The 23157-nt window shown below is 50.6% G+C and overlaps 1 protein-coding gene across 1 annotated transcript in view; it reads right to left on the reverse strand.

The window, feature by feature from the left end:
• Positions 1-6422: 6422 nt before the first annotated feature.
• The window catches only part of SLC39A7 (solute carrier family 39 member 7), a 23975-nt gene continuing 7240 nt past the window's right edge, over positions 6423-23157 (reverse strand). Inside the window, exons 4-8 of the mRNA XM_068133733.2 lie at positions 22907-22999; positions 22601-22729; positions 22320-22463; positions 22036-22232; positions 6423-7342 (exon numbers count right to left, since the gene is read on the reverse strand). Coding sequence (XP_067989834.1) covers positions 7091-7342; positions 22036-22232; positions 22320-22463; positions 22601-22729; positions 22907-22999 — 815 coding nt within the window. The 3' untranslated portion in view covers positions 6423-7090. The remainder of the gene's footprint in view (positions 7343-22035; positions 22233-22319; positions 22464-22600; positions 22730-22906; positions 23000-23157) is intronic.

A 23157-nucleotide genomic window follows, 5' to 3' on the forward strand; every position in this document is an offset into this window, starting at 1 on the left:
CATGGGATATGGCACTAGGATTTGTGGAGCTTAGGAATTAATGGGATATGGCATGAGGATTTGTGGAGCTTAGGAATTCATGGGATATGGCACTAGGATTTGTGGAGCTTAGGAATTCATGGGATATGGCACTAGGATTTGTGGAGCTTAGGAATTCATGGGATATGGCACTAGGATTTGTGGAGCTTAGGAATTCATGGGATATGGCATGAGGATTTGTGGAGCTTGGGAATTCATGGGATATGGCATTAGGATTTGTGGAGCTTGGGAATTCATGGGATATGGCACTAGGATTAGTGGAGCTTCGGAATTCATGGGATATGGCACTAGGATTTGTGGAGCTTGGGAATTCATGGGATATGGCACGAGGATTTGTGGAGCTTGGGAATTCATGGGATATGGCACGAGGATTTGTGGAACTTGGGAATTCATGGGATATGGCACGAGGATTTGTGGACCTTGGGAATTCATGGGATATGGCATTAGGATTTGTGGAGCTTGAGGCTTATGGCGACGAGAGCGATGGTCATGTCGACTATGAGATGGATGGGAGTAATGGAAGCGTAGTCGGATGGTGGAAGGTGTGGACAGGGGAACGAAGGGAAGAGTAGTGCTTGGGCCTGGGTTGTCAGAAGAGTTCCTATATTGGTCTTGTACTTAAAATATTTATCCAAATAAACGTTAAAATCCTTTTCGCGACATTAAAAATTCAAACGGGACAAAACTTTGCCAAATTTTCTGGACTCGGTAATTAGGTGGCTACCTGTTATCTACCAGGTGGAATATTCACATGCCTGCGCACTCGTTGCAATCCGTACCTGGGACTTCATGAACCCCAACACATTAATAGCAGGACCTAATCGCACCATCAATATCAAGGAGCATGTTACCTGTTCTACCTCCAATGTGTCACCGTATTTCATGCTGACTTTGTAATAAACTTTCCATCGGTGAAACTGAACGACAGCTTGGAGATCGCTTTTGAGAACACCTGTACCTGCGAGGTCACTATGTCAGAACCAACAATGATATCCGTAAACTGGTTTCTCGGCACTTTATCCAGGCAGGATTTTGGAAACACGACCTTTATCCATGAAATGATCCCATTGCTTCCTTCCCCCAAAACCTGATGCCAACAACATTCTTTCAACCATATGTTGACTTGAATTGTCCTACTGTTTAATTATATGCCCTTTCCTATTTCCAGAAGTTACCTCAGCACTTTCTTTTCAGTCATCATTCAAATGTCCAATCTCCATTTTTCAAATCCTCAGAGTACACTTCCCATATTCATGAGCTTTTACATGTACCTCAGGCGTTTTCCTTCCAGGTTCTGACGAGATGTCATTTAACCTTTCTTCAATATTCATTACTCCCGCTGCTTCCAAATAACACAACTCTAAATATATAATTATTGCTGCAGAATGAATATAATCAACATATTTCAGAGTTTCATCGCCAATAACAAAAACATCTCCCTGGCCTCATCCCTCCTGATCCTCACCATCATCACTGCTTGCCTGAATTCACCTGTCCTCCCAACACTCTCACCCCAGCTCACCTACCCTCGCAAAAGCATGCCTGCACCTTCTCTCACCTCACCTCTACTCACCTGCCCCTCTCCAATCCAACCTGCGCCGCCTCCAACCCCACCGCTGGCTGCGCCACCTCCAACCCCACCACTGCCTGCGCCACCTACAACCCCAACCCTAACACTGCCTGCGTCGACTCCAACCCCACCGCTGCCTGTGCCGCCTCCAACCCCAACGCTGCCTGCGCCGCCTCCAACCCCACCACTGCCTGCACCGACTCCAACCCTACCGCTGCCTGTGCCGACTCCAACCCTACCGCTGCCTGTGCCGACTCCAACCCCACCGCTGCCTGCACCGACTCCAAACCCACAGCTGACTTCACTGTCTCAGACTTCAACCCCACCGCTGCCTGCGCCGCCTCCAACCCCAACGCTGCCTGCGCCGCCTCCAACCCCACCACTGCCTGCACCGACTCCAACCCTACCGCTGCCTGCGCCGACTCCAACCCGACCACTGCCTGCACCGACTCCAACCCCACCGCTGCCTGTGCCGACTCCAACCCCACCGCTGCCTGTGCCGACTCCAACCCCACCGCTGACTTCACTGTCACAGACTTCAACCCCACCACTGCCTGTGCCGACTCCAACTACACCGCTGCCTGCACAGACTCCAACCCCAACGCTGCCTGCGCCACCTCTAACCCCACCACTGCCTGCACCGCCTCCAACCCTACCGCTGCCTGTGCCGACTCCAACCCCACCGCTGCCTGCACCGACTCCAACCCTACCACTGCCTGCGCCACCTACAACCCCAACCCTAACACTGCCTGCGTCGACTCCAACCCCACCGCTGGCTGCGCCACCTCCAACCCCACCACTGCCTGCGCCACCTACAACCCCAACCCTAACACTGCCTGCGTCGACTCCAACCCCACCGCTGCCTGCGCCGCCTCCAACCCCAACGCTGCCTGCGCCGCCTCCAACCCCACCACTGCCTGCACCGACTCCAACCCTACCGCTGCCTGTGCCGACTCCAACCCTACCGCTGCCTGTGCCGACACCAACCCCACCGCTGCCTGCACCGACTCCAAACCCACCGCTGACTTCACTGTCACAGACTTCAACCCCACCGCTGCCTGCGCCGCCTCGAACCCAACGCTGCCTGTGCCGCCTCCAACCCCACCACTGCCTGCACCGACTCCAACCCTACCGCTGCCTGTGCCGACTCCAACCCCACCGCTGCCTGCACCGACTCCAACCCTACCGCTGCCTGTGCCGACTCCAAACCCACCGCTGCCTGTGCCGACTCCAACCACACACCGCTGCCTGCACAGACTCCAACCCTACCGCTGCCTATGCCGACTCCAACCCTGCTTCTGCCAATCTCTGCAGACTTAATCGACAAACGAAACCAGCTTATATCTGCAAATATGTCACATTTGGTTACCTCCTGTAAAGTAGTTATGCATTTCTACAACCTATTGGTGACAATCCTAATGTGTGCCATTTCCACGCAATTCCTAAAGCAGAGACTACCCTCTGTGACTGCACTCCCAGATATTTCCCACATTTCCCATTTCCATCATCACACCGTTTATAATCTTCCTCGATTCTCCCTGTTCCCCAATCTGATTGAAAACTACTTCTCTTTTTCTACTTCATTTCATTGAAGACTATTTCAATTGAAAACTACTTCTCGATCTCATACAATGATGTTTTCACTTCCTTTTCTTCCTCTGCAACAGCATGTTTTTACTACCTTTTCTTCCACAGACTAATCCAATCCATGGAAAAACAAAAACGTCCAACTTGACTAACGGCTAAAACGAGTAGTCGTTAAATCACACACCACAAAATAAAACAAGGGAATTACTACAAACACTATCGCAACCTTAAGCAATATTGAATGTACACAAAATCACCGTGAATACAAACAAAAAGCACATCCCATTCTGCCTTAAGGGGAGAGCAGAATACACCAATCTCAACCAACACAGAGATTTCCATGCTAACATCATCAGTCGAAGAGCGGTTAACAATTTCCATAGGAATAGCTACTTCCATTTACTAGTACACCCACACACGACGGGAGCTGCAGAAAGGGTCATTCATCTTTGGGTTATATAGATTACAGTCGATCTATGGTCGGGTCTCAAGAACATTGGGTGTGTGTTCATTTACCAAGTTTCTTGTGGAGAGATCGCCAAGTGGTTTAAGCATTCGAGCAAGCACTCCATTCAAAACCGTTAAGTAATGGCTGGCTTGGCAAGCGCTAGCTAGCTGCTTGGTAAAAGAGCACAACCCGGGCTTCTCCCTTTCAGTTTCATGTTAAACAGCAGGAGCGAATTTCAAAAGTTCGCACTGAAAAACGCCACGTTAGCGCCAGGGTCATGTTATTAACTCAACCCTTGTGCACTATATAGAGTACAGTAGATCTTCGCTCAGTCCTGTAAGTAAAACGTACCTCACGGATGTTGGGATTCCTCCAAATTTCTTTATTTAGTGTTATAAACAGCATTGGCGACTGTTTAAAAAGCTAAACATACGTGTTTGTGGTTTATATTTTTACTTCTGGTAGAGGCTGTTGGGCCGTTGCTCCCACGAAAATGCCATGATAAGCTATATGTAAATGTTCAAGGAGGAAAAACCCCTTGGGGAGGTGGGATATTATTAGTATTAATATTATTTTGTAATATCATTAATATTGTTACAGACGTGGCTTAGATGTTAGTTTACCGAGCGGTTTTGGTATGACCACGTCTGCACAAGTTACCGATTATACTCGACGTTGACGGAGCCGCGCTACGCTGGATCAATAAAGGAAAAGAAGACACCCGGCTGGATTATAATGACAGACACCAATGTTTCGATTCTCAATTATATTCGTACGGAAAAGGTTAGATTACAGGGGCTAGAGGTAAAGCACAGAAAAGATGGGCACTTAGACACAGGCTTATCTTAACCCCGGACAGACGACAGGTAAACGGGACAAGGCTGACTCACACGGGGGTTGATGGCAGGAAAGCGGGTATCGATGGCTCAAGGTGCACTCTTGGCTCAAAGCAGGGTACAGTCCGGTCCAAAGATACGGGGAGGTCACAGCGCTCGGAGGGGACGTTCTTTCTCAGGCGGGTCTTTCTCTCTCAGCGATCGCAGGCAACGTTCTTTCTCAGGCGGGGCGCATCTGACTCAGCGCTCGCAGGTACCTCTTTCTCCAGCTGGGGGCGCATCTCTCTCAGCGCTCGCAGGTACCTCTTTCTCCAGCTGGGGGCGCATCTCTCGTCCCGTCCGCTAAGTCGCCACGTATATCCGGCGGGGAGTGACACGCCCTCGGCTCGCTAGCGCCGCCCCAGATGGAATCGGTCCGCCCTTCTGATTGGGTGCGGGGGGTTACCAGGCTCCGCCCTTGAGGAGGAGCTGACAGCCAGCCCCTCCGTGGTAACCCCGTGGAGCGCGTGGTCAATGGCGCTAATCGAGCCGGTGTGAGGACGCATCCTCCCCCGCGCCGCCGCCATCTCCTCTGTTGTTGTTGTAATTGTTGGGGAAGAAGATGGGAGGAGGTATGGGAAAGGTGGAAGGAGGTATGGGAAAGGTCCTAAACTCACTACTGATGCCATATAATCACATTCTGGTGCAACGAAGAGTCATAATTAATGGAAACGAGGCCTTAACTGACATAGACTAAGAATAACTAGCAAGATGTCCGAAAGTTGTCTACGTGTGGTGCGGTGGACCTGGGCACGACATTTAATGGGGGAATAAGGGGAAGGTCGGCTCTACTGATTGTTGTTTACAGACAATGGGACTAGGGAATGGGGGATTGGGGATAGTTGGGGAGTATTGGGGAAAATAGGGGAATATTTACAAGCGGATATGGAGGCCAAATTCCATATTCGCAACATTATTATGCTATTATCGTTAGTTTTATTAGAAGCAGCCTTGGAAAAACGGCACGATAAAGCTAACTTAGCATGGATATACACCTCAACACGCAACCCCATTGGCGGCAATGGTGGGGAAAACCCGCTCGGGGGGGAAACCCCCCTTGGGGAGGGGGGGGGCAAATGAATGCGCTACAACCTTCATTGTGTAACCCTTAGTCATCCTGTCAAGTTTGGTTGAGATTGGACAAGTAACAATGGAATGTATCGCGGTCAAAAAACCATCAGACAGACAGACACCAAATTGCGTATATTATATATAAATGAAAGCATCGAAGCTGAAGGGAAAGGTGTATGCTGCATGTGTGAGAAGTGTTATGATTTATGGGAGCGAGACATGGGTAATGAACGTAGAGCAGCAACGAAGGCTGGAAAGGGTGGAAATGCGAATGGTTCGATGGATGTGCGGAGTATCGTTGAGAGAGAGGAAGACAAATGATGAATTGCGAAAGATGATGGGAATATTGCCTGTGATTGATGCTGTGAAGAGGAACAGGTTGAGATGGTTTGGTCATGTATTGAGGAAGGATGAAAGTGACTGGTTGAGAAGAGTGATGGAAGTTAATGTAGAAGGAAGTAGAGGACGGGGAAGACCGAGAAAGACTTGGCTAAAGATGGTGGAAGAAGAAATGCGGGCAAGGGGGTTAACAAGGAGAGATGCAGAAAATAGGGCAAAATGGAGAAGATTGTCATGGGGACCGCAAGGCTAACCCCCGCTCTAGCAGGGAACATGGCCTTAAAATGCATGTTGTTGTTGTTGTATATATAAATATATATCCTGACTTCCTTGAATATCTTCTAATTACTGAGTGTTGGAGGCTATGGAGACCGTCTTAGTGTTGTATTAATTTCTACTTCCACAATTGTTTCGTGTGAACTTTGATTGAAAGGTTTAAAGAAGGTAAAAGTAATAAAAGGAGAAAGGTGCTGCCATTCTTGCAAGTGAAATGTATGCTTCGGAATGAAATGCTTTATTATCCATATAAGAATTGTCATACATCGAACGAACCGCAGTAAATCCATTTTCCAAATTTCTACATGAAAAAGCTAAACTATTCCCAAAAACATAATGCCATTGATTAGGAGTACTTCTCGATCTCGTATGAAACCCGGCCTATTTTTTGTAAATTGTTTCAATGCATCTTATTGGAGTGCCCAGTACAAACCATGAAGCTGAACGTTTTGGATGTACATGCTGCAATCATCATCATCGTAAGTTCATTCGTCATACGTCTTGAGAAGATAATATCAATGTCAAGACAGGCACAGCCCGTGTTCTACTGACCCTCTATATTAATTCAAAACATAATGTCTGCAAACCTGATTGACAACCCATACGACCTCCCTGGAACTGCAGTGCACTTTGAATCAATCACATTAAAAAAAAATTCACCTGAGCAACGGGTTCCAAGGATGCAAAGTGCAGAGCAGGATCGCAAAAAAGCAAATTTGAGGGGTTTGCAGCCCTGGATTCTACCAAAGCATCAACTCTCGGTCCACCAAATTGGTCTTCCAGGTGAAGAAGAGCACGCAATACAGGCTCAGAAATCTCATCTTCGACTTAGACGTTTCTGCAGTTGGTCTTTGAAGAGATGGTGCATAATGTGAGGTTGACAAATCATTCATATAAGGCTATGAGTGCCATCATGAACACTCCAAACAACATGGCAAGAATCTCAAGGAATGACTGCTTTGGCCTCGAGTCAGCAAGAAGCTCTGGGATGATCGATACTGTGGCAATGTAGATGAATCCACCGGCAGTGAACGGAAGGATCCAAGCCGTAGCTGCCTCGCCGATGCCCTCCGCTAGTAGTGAGCACATGGTTCCTCCCAGTGCACCCAGTGCTGTGGTAAGCTGCAACAGCATGGCCTGGAAGAGAAAGGCAATACGTAATAACACTATTAGCTACTATATATTCCAAATGAAAAGTTGAAGACAGCAGTACTGGGAAACCCCGATATTCGTAATTCGGATAACCAGCTACTCGCAGTTTTGTATATGTATACTGTCCCTACATTTGTGGCCCCCTGTGGAGGAGCCAGCGATGGCTGCATCCATGGGGGCACCGGAAGCAGTGGCCATGAGGGAGGGCTAGGATGTTAGGGACCTAGAGAGATGATAGGGACATAGTAACAAGTAGTGACAATGAACATGTAGTGGAGACGGAGAGAGTTTAGATGGGAGAGTTAAAAGGGACCGTGATTAGTATAATGGACGACTGGGGGCACGAGCTAGGTAGGGGAAATTGGGTAGGTAAATGATGCTGTGTGTGTGAATGCAAAAGTTGTTGAATTGTGGATGAGGAGGAAAGACAGCAGAAAGCACGAGTCACCTCCTATCAGGATGTAAAAAACTCATGTCAGAGCAGCTGTATACACAAACGCACAACAAGGTATGTGGAGTAATCCACTGGAACATCTGCAGAAATTTCAATATCCCAGTTCCACAAAATTCATGAAAACATGAACCAAAAGCAATCGTTGAAAACAAGGACATAATGTTCAAGTATGACCATCCAACGTAAACATAGAAAACAAAAACCTGCGACCGGACATAGTACTCAGGAAACAACAACAACAACAACAACAGGCATTTTAAGGCCATTTTCCCTGCAAGAGCGGGGGTTAGCCTTTCCCGTCAACAGTTAGTTCCCGGCAACACCGGGATAGTACTCAGGAACAAAAAGGAAAATACAGCATTGCTAATTGAGATATCAGTACCCAGCGATTTTTGGCCGAAACAACGCAGAAATCAAGAAAATGACAAATACCAAGACCTGAAGAATGAAGTGAAAAGATCCTGGAAGCTGAAGAGCACCAAAAGTGTAACAGTGATAATTGGGGCAACGGGAATGATAAAGAAGAACCTTAGAGATCTTAAAAACCATCCCTAGGAACGTTACCACAAACAAACTACAGTTTGAGGCTTCACGAGGCTCAGTGACGATCCTGATAAAGAGCCCTTGGAACAAAACGCGGAGAACAACACAACTTCACAACTTAGCCAATGAATCAAAATCCTTCACCGGAACGGAGGTGGATACTTCGAGTCCTGGGGGACTCCATTCCACCTTCTAAAACTCAAATTGTGAAGATAAAATCAATGACACATATATATATATATATATATATATATATATATATATATATATATATATATATATATATATATATATATATATATATATATATATATATATATATATATATTGTTACAGACACGACTTTGATGTTATGGTGGGCCGAGCGGAACGGCCGCCGTGTCCGCACAAGTTACCCGATTATACTCGAACCTTGGCCGAGTCGCGCTACGCTAGATCAATGAAGGAAAAGGACACAACGGCTGGGATTAAAATGACACGACACCAGGGATACGGTTCTCAAGACCTCCGGAGGAGGTTATAATATGGCGGAAGGTTAGATTACAGGAATGAGAGGGACAGCATAGTAAGATAGGCACTTAATTACGGTCTTATAGTAGCCCCGACAGACGACAGATAAACAGGACAAAACTGACTCACACGGGGATTGATGGCAAGGAAAGCGGGTAGTCGATGGCTCAAGGTGCACCTTGGCTCAGGGGCAAAATCGACCCGGTCTGGCCCAAAGATGCGGGGAGGTCGCTCAGCGCTCGGAGGTCGCGACTTGTCTTCTCAAGCTGGGGGCGCATCTGATCTCACATCCGGTAAGTCGCTGCGCATATCCGGCGGGGAGTGACACGCCCTCGGCTCATTAGCTCCGCCCCAGATGGAATCGGCCCGCCGCTTCTCACTGGCTGCGGGGGGTTACCGGGCTCCGCCCCTGACGAGGAGCTGACAGCCAGCCCCTTCGTGGTAACCCCGTGGAGCGCATGGGCAATGGCGGCTAACCGAGCCGGAGTGAGGACGCACACTCCCCGCGCCGCGCCCCTCTGTTGTTGTAGTTGTTGTTGTTGTTGTAGTTGTTGTGGTTGTTGTTGCATGGGGAAGATGGGAGGAGGTATGGGGAGGTCCTAAACTCACTACTGGTGCCATACAATCACATTCTGGTGCAACGAAGAGTCAGAATTAATGGAAACGAGTCCTTAACTGACATAGACTACGAATAACTAGCAAGATGTCCGAAAGTTGTCTACGTGAGATGCGGTGGACCTGGGCACGACATTTAATGGGGGAAAAAGGGGAAGGTCGGTTCTACAGAGTGTTATTTACAGGCAATGGGACTAGGGAATGGGGGATTGGGGATAGTTGGGGAGTATTGGGGAAATAGGGGAATATTTACAAGCGGATATGGAGGCCAAATGCCATATCCGCAACATTGCACCCTTCTCTACCCTCGGGGCGTCCCGACCCGATACATTTTTACCTATTTTAGTGTGGCACTCAGATGTAGTTCCCTCTACTATTAACTCTACCCTGAGTGCGACAGTTTTACGGATATTCACAAATGAGTAAATATGTCCCCCTGCGACGTTGCACCCTTCTCCTCACAGAAACACACCCACAGGATAACCGAATCCGGAAAGAATTCGCAAACTAAACATACAGCCGGTAGGGAGCATTATTTACAAGACTACGCTGATATTTACACTACGATCCAGGACCTGTTTTTGGAGGAACACATGCAGATGTTATGCATAGAGAGAGCACGCATGCCAGCATCGATACACCAACCCACGAGTGCTCTGTGGCCTTACGGCCTTTAATAATGTGCAGAGCACCCCTTCCAAGCACCAAAAGCACCACCCCATCACACAGTCAGCACCATCCGGTGCACCAATAAAGTGTCTATAAATCACGGTGTGGTGTCGCAGCCGGCCGATGGTCTGCCGCTGGTCTTGCCTTCGTGTGGTGCACTTGGCCTTCGTACTTCTTTCAAAAATAAAGAAAGGCGCCAACCGCGTCCATTTCTTTATTGTGGCCGTCAGGGGGCCAACTATAATTGGTTCACCTTGTATGGCATAGGTGCCACGTTGACCCATAGGTCCATCCACGGGTGGTGCTTGGCCGCAAAAGACTGCGGTCCATGGTGGGCGGCCACAAACATTGCGGTCCATATGGTGTATCGATCCCGGCAGCAAGCAGCGAAAGTACAGGCCCACAACTGCAAAGCCAGCACCTCTCTCTCCTCTCTCTCTGCCCCAAAGCCAGATCCTCGGAGGTGGGAGACAAAAGAAGCAGACAAGTGAGTAAGGTGGTAAGGGCGCAAAAGTGCACGCAACATTAGGTAATGCACACTAGGGGCACATGGGAACCAGGTGAGACAGGTACGTTCCTACCGTACGCCCCCCCCCCCCCAGGTAACCTACATGGCCCCTCCCTTACCCCTTACTGCATCCACAAAACACAACACTACCCATAAACATCTACTTTACCAATCAACAAACGTCCCTACTGTCTTCCCCGTTCCTCCCATAAACCAAATTCGTCTTCTCTCCCTCCTAACCAATCAAATTTGCCATTTCCAACTCTCATCACAATTTGCCATCTCCAACTCAACATCATAATTTGTCATCACCAATTCATCATCAGTCCCTCCTAAGGAGGGAGAGATGGAATCACCCCAATGTCTCATCCACGTCGTGATGCGTCTCACAAATCCACACAGCAATTCTCCTTCCTGCAACACAAACAAAGAAAACACAGGTGTGGAGTCATCATCATCACCTCAGGTAAGTGGCTGCGTATGGTGCGACAGGTTCATCAATCCTAACTATTTCCTAAATGACTTTAACAACTTTACACTACCCGGGGTCTTTCTCCGGCCAAACCATTGGCCCTCTTACACTATGGGTTCTAAAAACCAATTCCCATTGGCCAACCTGTGGTGCTTTTCAATTTGGGGTCTCACTCCCCCGATTCATCTCCCGGTGCCCTCGCACAATTTCTGGGCTGTGGCGTGTACCTCTCCCAGCGGGTCTACCCACCTGCACACCTCCACCACTGCAGTTGCCTCCGAGCTTACCTGCTCCTTACCCTAACCTAACTACCTGGGGAAGGCCCTCTGGCGCTCTCCCCACTCAGTGCCCTCTCTGGCACTGGGCTACCCGATCCACACCCGGGATCCTCAGGCACCCACTGACACTAACGGCTCCCAGAGCCCACCTGCGGCCTCACCTGGCCGACATCCTCACAGTGGTGGAGTGCCCAACCAACTACACACACTAACAGGCTACACACCCAGCCATTTCCACAACACTAATGCACCCATCCACAATACCATTCTGCAACCGCACCACAAATGCCAATATCCAACCACAATTTACCTGTACCCTCTACCTAACACTTACACTACCCGCCCCGGGTATCCGTGATGGGGGTCCACTCTTCCCCCATTCACACCTTCGCACCATGCACACCACTCCGTACCACTTACTCCAACTCTCTCCACACACCTGTACTTGCACACCTGTGCTCTCACACCTGGTGCCACCTGCACCCTTCTCTCCCCAAGCGCATTCGCGCTGATCCACAACACTCACTACTCACACACTGCTCCACACACCTGTCCAGTTGCACACCTGTGCAATCACACCTGTTCAATTCTCACACACACAGCATCATCTCATCTAACTACTCCCCTCTGAAACTTGCGCTTCCCAGTCGTCCCTTTAAACTATTGCGCTCCCATGTCATTATCATCCACACTAATCTACCTGCGTCCCCACTACAGGTATCAGTCACTAACTAACCTTAACGTCACCTACTGTCATCTTCGCTAGATCCCTATCAATATAACCTAACCCACCCGGGCTAGTTTTCACTGCCATACACCCCATAAGCTATTGCGCATTTGCCCCACTATATGGGAAGGGTGGCAAGGATGCCACCCTTACCCACCGGGCCCATCGCTCCTTAATCCCCCAGTCCTCTGGCACTAATAAGCCCCCCTTATTCAGAGGTACTGGGTCCCGCCTCGGCATCTAAAGCCGAGGCAATCCACGGGGGCGCCTGCTCGCCGGTGTAAGGCCTTATCCGGTCGGCGTGGACGATCCGAGGGAGGGCTCGTGGCCCCATTTTGATCTTAATGACCACGTCACAGATTTGCGACAGGACGACTCCTGGGCCTTGCCAGGGGGAGGTGAGCTTTGGGCACCTTCCCTTCCGCCTCCGGGGATTAAAGAACCAAATCTTCATCCCCGGAGCGTATTGACTCCCCTGGCTCCGGTCGTCGTACCTGCGCTTCATCTTTTCCCCCGCCAGATGGAGTTGGCGGCGGGCGAAGGCATGGACTAGCTCCATGCCTTCCTCTAGGTGACGTGCGTACCCCTCCCTCGGCGGGTTAACCACTGTGTCTGGCACGGGACCGCATAGCAAGTCGGCGGGAGCCCGCAACTCCCGCCCATACATAAGCAACGCTGGACTGCATGCGGTGGCCCCGTGCTGGCTGGTTCGGTAGGCCATAAGCAAATAAGGGAGATGTTCGTCCCAGTCATCCTGACGGGTGGCGGTGAACAGTGCCAGTTGTTGTATCAATGTTCTGTTGAACCGTTCCACCATCCCGTCAGATTGTGGCCGCAAGGGCGTGGTTCTTGTTTTCCGAATTGACAGGAGACTGCACACATCTTTTAGCAATTTGCTCTCAAAATTTCGTCCCTGGTCGGTGTGCAACTCCTGTGGAATCCCATGCCGGCACACAAATCCTTCCACGAAGGCCTGCGCTACCACCCCTGCTTCTTGGTTGGGGAGGGCGTAGGCCTCCGGCCACTTGGTGAAGTAGTCCATCACAACGAGGATGTACTTATTACCTAGGCGGGTGCGGGGTAGTGGGCCTAGGATATCCATGGCCACCCGCTCTAGGGGGGCCCCCACCTGGTGTAATTGAAGGGGGGCCCTCATCCTCCGTGCTGGTCCCTTTTTGGCAGTACAGGCGTCGCATCTCCGACACCAGTCCTGTATGTCGCGCCCCATATTCACCCAATAAAACCTCCGGCGTACCTGCGATGTCGTCTTTGTCCTGCCCAAATGGCCGCCGGGGCGGGTACCATGCACCTGTTGCAATATATCGGTCTTAAATTTATTTGGGACTACCACCAGCCAGGAAGTTCTATCAGAGGGAACCTCCACCCACTTGCGATACAAGATGTTATCCTTCAATTCCAGGGTCTGCCACTGAGCCCAATATGCCTTAGTTTGCGCCCCGAGGGGGGTGACCTCTTCCCCCTTTGGTCTATGCCCCAATTTGACCCAATTGAACACTGGCCCCAGGACAGGATCCTCCTGCTGGGCCGTGCTCCATGCCAAAGTTCCGAATTCCTCATCTGCGGTTAGTGGCAAAATTGGCCCTCTCACCCGGGTTGCCCGGACAACGAGGGTCGGGTCCGAATCGCCCAATTGTTCCCTCTCCTCGTGTCTCGCACAAAATTTGCAGTTTTCCCCCAGACAAGGACGCCGAGAGAGTGCGTCCGCATTACCATGGGCCTTCCCGGCCCTATGGGCCACATCAAAATCGTACTGCTGCAACTTTTCCAACCACCTTGCAATTTGGCCCTCCGGTTCCTTGAACCGAAGGAGCCATTGCAAGGAGGAATGGTCAGTTCTAACCAAAAATTTCCGCCCGTACAGGTATGGGTGAAAATGGTTCATGGCAGCCAGCATGGCCAATAACTCTTTGCGAGTGACGCAATAATTTCGCTCGGGCCTACTTAAGGCCCGACTATAATAACCAATCACTCTCTCCACGCCCTCCTGTGTCTGAGACAAAACTGCGCCCAATCCTTCCTGGCTCGCATCCGTGTCCAGGGTAAATGCCCCGTTGCTAGTGGGGTACGCTAGAAGGGGTGCGGATGTTAGACACCCCTTCAATTTTTGGAAGGCCTCGTGGCACTCCCGTGTCCAATTAAATCGCGTCCCCTTCTCCGTAAGCCGGTGGAGGGGACGGGCCAACTCCGCAAATTTCGCCACAAAGCGCCGGTAGTAGGAGCAGAGTCCCAAAAATCCCCGCACCTCTTTGATGGTACGTGGTGCGGGCCACTCCTCTACCGCTTTAATTTTGTCTGGGTCCGTTTTTACCCCCTCGCGGCCGATCACGTGACCTAGATAGGCCACCTCTCTTGCAAACAAAGTGCACTTACTCGGGTTCAGCTTCAACCCTGCCTGTCTGAGGCACCCGAACACCTGGTCCAAATTAGCTACTGCCTGGGGGAACGTTTGGGCATGTACCAGGACGTCATCCAGGTACACCAGGCATGATTGCCATGGCATGCCGCCTAGTACATGCTCCATCAATCTTTCAAAGGTGGCGGGGGCGTTACACAAACCAAACGGCATCACAGTAAACTGATACAGTCCCTTACCTGTGGAAAATGCCGTTTTCTCCTTCCCTGCCCTATCCATCTCCACCTGCCAATACCCACTCTTGAGGTCCAAAGTTGTGAACCAATTTGAGCCCGCAACGGCATCGAGGGTGTCATCAATCCTTGGCAGGGGATATGAGTCCTTGAGTGTCACGTTGTTTAGCTGGCGATAGTCCACGCAGAACCGCGTGGTCCCATCCTTCTTTTTGACCAGCACAACAGGTGACATCCAAGGACTTCCCGAGGGCTCGATCACACCTGCGTCGAGCATTTTTTCAACCTGCTCGTCAGCTTCCGCCCTCTTGCTCCAAGGGAGCCGTCGGGCGGCCTGACGAATAGGCCGGGCCTCACCGGTGTGGATCTGATGTTTCACCAGGCCCGTACGTCCAATATCCTCGGTGGACAGGGAGAAGAGGTCCAAATGGGACCCAACCAGTTTGTGTAAGGCCTCCCTCTGGGTACCTCCCAACTCTACGCTACTACGATTTACCATCTCGCAAATGGGATCGGGCCAATTCCTACTTGTTATTGAAGGCTCCCCCCGGGGTCGGCTCGGCTGGACGTTCTCGCCCCTCACTGTCGCGACTTCCTCAACTGGGGTGCAGCCAGCTACCCTCGTGCCCCTTACTATAGTGCGTGGTTCTGTACTCATATTTATTACTCGGACGGCCACTACCGGTCCGTCCGTTTTTACAAGGGTGCGGCCCACGATTAAACCCGGTATGGACTGCGCTGCCACCGGTTCGACCAGGCCGCAGGACTCCTGCCATGTTGGGCGAGCTGCCCACCGGGCCGGCACTATCGCCTCGGCCCTTGGGGGGATGGTCACGGCCTCGGAAGCCTCCAGCTCCGCTCTCTCGGCCGTGCTCACTCCCCCTAACGGCAGCTCTTCCACTCCCACCTGCAGGATCCCCCGGCACAAGTCAATTTTACAACCGCTGGCAGTCAACAGGTCCAACCCTATTAAACATGGGTCGCACACCTCCGCCACCCAAACATCTATCTCCCTCCTTACCGACCCTAACTTGAGGGTCACAGAACCACGCCCTATGATCGGGGCCGTTACCCCGGTAGCAAGCTGCAAACTATAATTTTGCAGGCGCTGGATCTTATCCCAGCCACCTGCGCTCGAATCAAGGACCACAGGGCTGATGATCGTGGCGCTAGCTCCTGTGTCCACTACGGCGTCTACCCCCACGCCGGCAATTTTGCATCTGATTGTCAGGCTACCGGTTCCAATTTGGCCACAATAAATGACCTGTCGCGTCAATGAGGGCTCTCCTCCATCCTCTTCTGCCGAACACCGCCCTACGTGCCCGACACCTTCTAGTTTCCCGGGGTCTGGCGGGGGGGTGTCTGGGGTCGGCTAACCCGCTCCCCCCTGGGCGGAGTTGAGGACCTCAACCGCCGGGGATCATCCCGGCGCGTGGCTCGACAGTGCCGCGCCAGGTGACCCAGACGGTTGCAAGTATAGCACCTCACCTGGTAAGGTGCTTGCCTCCGGAATTCCAAATTTCCCCCCCTGTAGGTCCGAATTGGATTACCCGCTCGTGGTCCACCGCGGGCCACCTCCGGGGCCGCCTGCCATGGTCCAGGTCCCGCCAGGCGCTGGTCCACCAGCCTCCGGACCATGCCCGCCAGGTCAGGACCCACGTCGGGGGCGGGCCCCCTAAGGGGTCCGCCCTCCATCGGGGGTCCCACCTGGCGGACCGCCATTGCGAGACGCTCGCCCCCCCGGGCCAGGGGCCTCGCTGCTTCCCAACGGGCCGCAGCGTCAGCCGCCTGGCTCAGAGTCTGCGGGCGCCACATGGCGAGCTGTTGCCGGAGCTCAATATCCGGGAGGGCCTGGATAAAATGGTCCAGCGCCAGGCTTTCCCGGGAATCCGCTGCCATGCTAGCATGTGCGATCCCCACTGCGCGGCGAATGTTGTGGGCAAGTTCCCCGATGGCTTCCTGGGGCTTGCGCTTTCGCAGCGCGAGCTGAGCTTTAACAAGCTCGCTCTGCTGTTCTATGCCGAATCGATTAATTAGGGCGTCGCGGAGGGCTGGCAGGGTGAGAGCACCCGCTGGTAATGCCGTCAGCACCTCCGCCGCCGCGCCGCGCAATGCGGCCACCAGGTGTACTCCACCTTCGTCCTCACCCCAACCGTTGCCCTTACACACACAGTCGAACTGCGCCAGGTACGCGCGTAGATCACTCTTGCCGTCATACAGCGCGAGTGGGACCTTGTGGGACCACCTCGCATGCGAGTCGTTGCCCGCCTGCCGGACCCCGTGCGTCGCCCCTTGCGGGGTCAGCGCGGGGCCGAACCGGCCGGGCCCCCACAGTACATTACCCCCAAGGGGCTCTCGTGCCTCCCCGGTCCCTCCAACAACTACCCCTGTTGGTGTCGATTCATGGGTCACACCTCCGCAACCCGCTACCCATTCCATACCACCACAACCTTGCTCACCCACACCTCGCACCTCGCACCTCTCGTTCCATACCCTCCGGACCAGCCATACACCTCACTCGTGGCCTCTCACGAACATCCGGGTCTATCTCGACCCCCAAGCTTATTAAATCCCCTGGCGCATCATACGCACGACCATATTGGTCACCACTTACACCGGGTCCTCTTTCTCTTCGCTTCTCCTCCATCACCTGCGAATCCCTCATCCGGTTAATGAGCACATCATCACGATCCAAACACAGACTTTGGACCAATTCTTTTACCTCCTCCTTTATCTCTTTCTTATCCTCTCTCCGTCGCTTCTTAATTTCGCTCACCCCTTCTTCCACTTCTTCTAATTTCTGCTTCACCTCCTTCATCTCCTCGTGCGCCCCTTTAAGTTCTTCCTCTAACTCCACTTTATTTTTTTATATGTGCTCCCGCACCTCCCGCTCTTTAACCTCCATCACCTCTACCACTTTGTTCATTTTCCTCGTCAGGTCCTCATGTACCGTCTGACACTCTTTTTTAATTACCCCTACGTCCTTTTTCATCTCCTTCTGTGTCGATTTTAAACCCTCTATTACAGCTGTGTTCTTCTTTACCTGGTCCCCCAACTCCTTTTGTCCCATTGTCAGTTGTTCTACTCCCAGCGTCAACTCCTCTATACCCCCTTGCAATTTTACAGTCCCCTTTCTCACCTCCTTCTCCATGCGCTCCTTACAGTGCCTCACCTCCTCGCGCACTCCTCCGACCTCCTCACTCACACCTCTTCTGATCTCCTCTCCCATCACTTGCATCTCCTGCCCAGATGCCACCCTCATCTGCTCCATTTCCTCCCTGTGAGCATCCAGTTTGGTTTCTACCCCCATTCTGACCCCCTCTATCTGCTGCCCCATTTGTTTGACTTCCCTTTCCGCTTGGTTCCTCATGTCCCTCAATTTGCCTTCCATCCTGTTTTCTAACCCCTCTAACCCCTTTTGCATTCCCTCTATCTGATTCTCCTGGGCAGCCATTCTGTTTTCTACCCCCATTAACCCATTTCTCACCTCTTTTATCCCGTTGTCTAACCCCTCAAAATTATTGTCTAATTTCCCAATTTTCTTGTCTAACCCCTCAAAATTATTGTCTAACTTCCCAATTTTCTTGTCTAACCCCTCAAAATTATTGTCTAACTTCTCACCGGTACCCCTCGCTTCGTCCCTCATTACCCCCATTTGGTTTCCCATTACCCCCAATTGCTCACTCTGCAGTTTGAGGGACGCCTGCATTTGCGCCATAAATTGCTCCATGAGGGCCTGCATGTCAATCGGCTGCATGTTAAAGCCCGTTGATACAGCGGGCTCGGCTACCGCGCGCTCTTGCGAGGCGCCATTTTGCGCGCCCGCAACGTCGGGCGCAACGACGCTATTTTGTGCGTCTGCTACCCTCACTGCTTCGCTCTCCTCACGTCCCTCAATTTGGTCCTGGACCGACCCTGCCTCACTCTCCTCTACCGGAACCCAGTCGACTTGGTCTGCCATAGCGCGACTTTCAAAATTCGGGTTTTTATTTTCGTAAAACAAAATCAAATTTCGCCGTTATAATTTCGAGCGCGGGAAACGCGCTCCGGATCGAATTCTACCTCCCAACACCAATTGTTACCCTAGTGGTACAATTGGTGTTCCAAAATTTGGGCTAAATGAATTTAGTCCCAGGTCCGAATCCGACACTCCTGACACCAATTGTTACAGACACGACTTTGATGTTATGGTGGGCCGAGCGGAATGGCCGCCGTGTCCGCACAAGTTACCCGATTATACTCGAACCTTGGCCGAGTCGCGCTACGCTAGATCAATGAAGGAAAAGGACACAACGGCTGGGATTAAAATGACACGACACCAGGGATACGGTTCTCAAGACCTCCGGAGGAGGTTATAATATGGCGGAAGGTTAGATTACAGGAATGAGAGGGACAGCATAGTAAGATAGGCACTTAATTACGGTCTTATAGTAGCCCCGACAGACGACAGATAAACAGGACAAAACTGACTCACACGGGGATTGATGGCAAGGAAAGCGGGTAGTCGATGGCTCAAGGTGCACCTTGGCTCAGGGGCAAAATCGACCCGGTCTGGCCCAAAGATGCGGGGAGGTCGCTCAGCGCTCGGAGGTCGCGACTTGTCTTCTCAAGCTGGGGGCGCATCTGATCTCACATCCGGTAAGTCGCTGCGCATATCCGGCGGGGAGTGACACGCCCTCGGCTCGTTAGCTCCGCCCCAGATGGAATCGGCCCGCCGCTTCTCACTGGCTGCGGGGGGTTACCGGGCTCCGCCCCTGACGAGGAGCTGACAGCCAGCCCCTTCGTGGTAACCCCGTGGAGCGCATGGGCAATGGCGGCTAACCGAGCCGGAGTGAGGACGCACACTCCCCGCGCCGCGCCCCTCTGTTGTTGTAGTTGTTGTTGTAGTTGTTGTGGTTGTTGTTGCATGGGGAAGATGGGAGGAGGTATGGGGAGGTCCTAAACTCACTACTGGTGCCATACAATCACATTCTGGTGCAACGAAGAGTCAGAATTAATGGAAACGAGTCCTTAACTGACATAGACTACGAATAACTAGCAAGATGTCCGAAAGTTGTCTACGTGAGATGCGGTGGACCTGGGCACGACATTTAATGGGGGAAAAAGGGGAAGGTCGGTTCTACAGAGTGTTATTTACAGGCAATGGGACTAGGGAATGGGGGATTGGGGATAGTTGGGGAGTATTGGGGAAATAGGGGAATATTTACAAGCGGATATGGAGGCCAAATGCCATATCCGCAACAATATATATATATATATATATATATATATATATATATATATATATATATATATATATATATATATATATATATATATACACACACACACACACACACACACACACACATATATATACACACACACACACACACATACATACACTAGCCGAAAGCACCCGGCGTTGCCCCGGTTCTTTTTGAATGAATTTACTACTATAATTCAGCTTTTACTTGCGGCCGTAGAAGATTGACTACTATAATTCAGCTCAGCTTTTAATTGCGAAATGGGCCCACGAGGCGGCCTCGACCGGCCTCGCCACCTCGCCTATAACCTTCCCGGGGCCCGTCCCGACATTTTTAGTTCTTTTTGAATGAATTTACTAGTATAATTCAGCTTTTACTCGTGGCCGTAGAAGATTGACTACTATAATTCAGCTCAGCTTTTAATTGTGAAATCGGCCCAGCCCGGCCCGAAGCGGCCTCGACCGGCCTCGCCACCTTGCCTATAACCTTCCCAGGGCCTGTCCCGACATTTTTAGTTCTTTTTGAATGAATTTACTAGTATAATTCAGCTTTTACTCGTGGCCGTAGAAGATTGACTACTATAATTCAGCTCAGCTTTTAATTTCGAAATGGGCCCAGCCCGGCTGAAGCAGCCTCGTCCGGCCTCGCCACCGAGCCTATAACCTTCCCGGGGCCAATCCCGACATTTTTGTTTTCGAGGTTTCCTCCTATCTTTTACCGTTCAGGAGATTAGCGTGTGCAGACAAACAAACAAACAAACAAACAACAACAACACAAGAGGCATTTTAAGGCCATTTTCCCTGCTAGAGTGGGGGTTAGCCTTGCGGTCCCCATGACAATCTTCTCCATTTTGCCCTATTTTCTGCATCTCTTCTTGTTAACCCCCTTGCCCGCATTTCTTCTTCGACCATCTTTAGCCAAGTCTTTCTCGGTCTTCCCCGTCCTCTACTTCCTTCTACATTCATTTCCATCACTCTTCTCAACCAGTCACTTTCATCCTTCCTCAACACATGACCAAACCAAACAAAAACAAACAAACAAACAAAAACTTTCTTTTATATATATATATATATATATATATATAAGAAGATATAAGATATATATATATATACACACACACACAGGTGGACACTTATTTACTTTACTCCAAATATCAACTGCAGTTTTACTCTCAAGGGTAGCAGAACAGCAATTTAAGTATACCAGACCACAATTGAATTCCCAACCTGCCCTCTCCCACACCCAACCCATAAAAAAACATTTCAATTGAAAACTACTAGGGCATGCCCGTACGTGGGTGCCCGTTCCTTGCCAAAAAAAAAAAAAAACGCTACCCGTACGCTCTACCCCACCCGTACGCCCGTAAACAAAAAAAACAACGCTCTTCGCTTCCGCCCTTCGCTCTGACTGAATTGGGAGAAATAATGCGCATAAGAAATCGAGAAATTATTATTTTCTCCGGAAGAAATCGAATTACGAACCGTAATGGCGCACGCGCTCGGCTCGGCTCGCTCTCACATCGGCCACGCCTACGCAACAACGCGTTCTGTGATTGGCTGCCGGAAGTGCAGTCTTCACTGTCCGGAAGGTCGCAAATCGCAGTTACGATGAATCGCAAATTAGTTTTAATTAGTTTTAAAACATAGTTTAACGGCAACATAGTTTTCCAACGTGAAATAAATGAATACGCTCTCAAATGTGCCGTCCGAGGCAGAGTCTGTTCGCCACGTTCGGCACACGTGATAGCTCGCTGCTCTCTGATTGGTTGAATCGTTTTTTGGACATAGCTCGGTAACTACTTCTCCGATTAATATGAAACCTTGAAAAGGCACATCCTCGGGTCCCCAGCAATATACCTGGCAAGTTTCAAGTATATCGGACCCGTGGTTGTCGAGAAACAGCGGTCACAGACATACAGACATACAAACATACAAACATACAAACATACAAACATACACACAGAGATTACTGGAATTATAGATAGATGGGGAGGGAAGATGGCAAGGGCCTGCACGATTTGAGACATGGGCAGGATTTCTGTATCCACACCTTGCGTTTGCTGCATCCAGACTGGACGAGGATAGCGAAGTCTCCAATCTCATGGGGTATCTCGTGCAACAGTATTGATAAAGTAGTGAGTACACCGACAGGGCTGCTCACTAGGAAAGAGGCACCGATAGCCAAGCCATCTGTGAAGTTGTGTGTAAAATCTGCCGCCAGGTTTAGGTAACCAGCTACGGCCATATCTGTTGGGCATCACAGGCACACACCATGGTTGTGTGCATCAACCAAGAAGATAACATTGAAATAACTGCACCAGACAATCAACAAACCTGAAACGTATGCTGGCACCTTCTTGTCTCCTTCCTTAGCAGAATGGCTTTGCTTCTTCTTTTCCCCGAGTGCAGCAGATTCATTCTCCCCACTGGATTCACCATCGCTGGACTTCTTCTTCTTGCTTTTGAGGTTGGGTGGACCTAAATGTTTGCAACTGAAGTTACCACTTACAGCCTCAGAATGCACAACTGATGTCCGAAACTTAAACTGATATCAATGAGATGGCTCCAGTTGCATTGAGAAAGCAAATACCTGTGCATAAAACGCTTAAACAAACCGTTTCCTGCTCCATGAGTGTGCCCATGCCCGTGGCTTTTCTTCAGATTCCTTACAAGCTTCTCCACCACCAAGAAAGTCACAATCCCAGCCAGGACCCACAGGCCCACCGGTGCTACGTGTGCATGATCTGTGCAAAAGCAAATATAAAAATTATAAAAAAACAAGTAATAGAAAGTGACAACATCCATACTAATACGAGACAACTTGCTTCCATCTATAACCACAAAATACCAAACACAAGCTCTCTATGGCATATATAAAACAAGGAAGAAGAAACAAATTCAAAAAGGACGAAAAGGGTTACCATGTGTGTGTGAGTGACCATGCAGGCTCTCATCATCCAGATTCTCATCGTTTTCATCAATGGGATTTTCAATGTCGTCGTGACCATGTGGATCTTCAGACACACAAGCGCTTTCGTAAGGAATGCTCAATGTACGTTCTCATTTTGCGAATGTGTGAAAGAGATTCGCCCCGAAGAGCCTCCCAACCCCCTGCCAAAGGTAACTCCTGTAACCTTTATAAATCGAGGAGATCAAAAAACTTTTTCTATCC

This window comes from Myxine glutinosa, chromosome 13 (assembly GCF_964187855.1).
Source record: "Myxine glutinosa chromosome 13, kmMyxGlut1.1, whole genome shotgun sequence".
Taxonomy (NCBI): Eukaryota; Metazoa; Chordata; class Myxini; order Myxiniformes; family Myxinidae; genus Myxine; species Myxine glutinosa.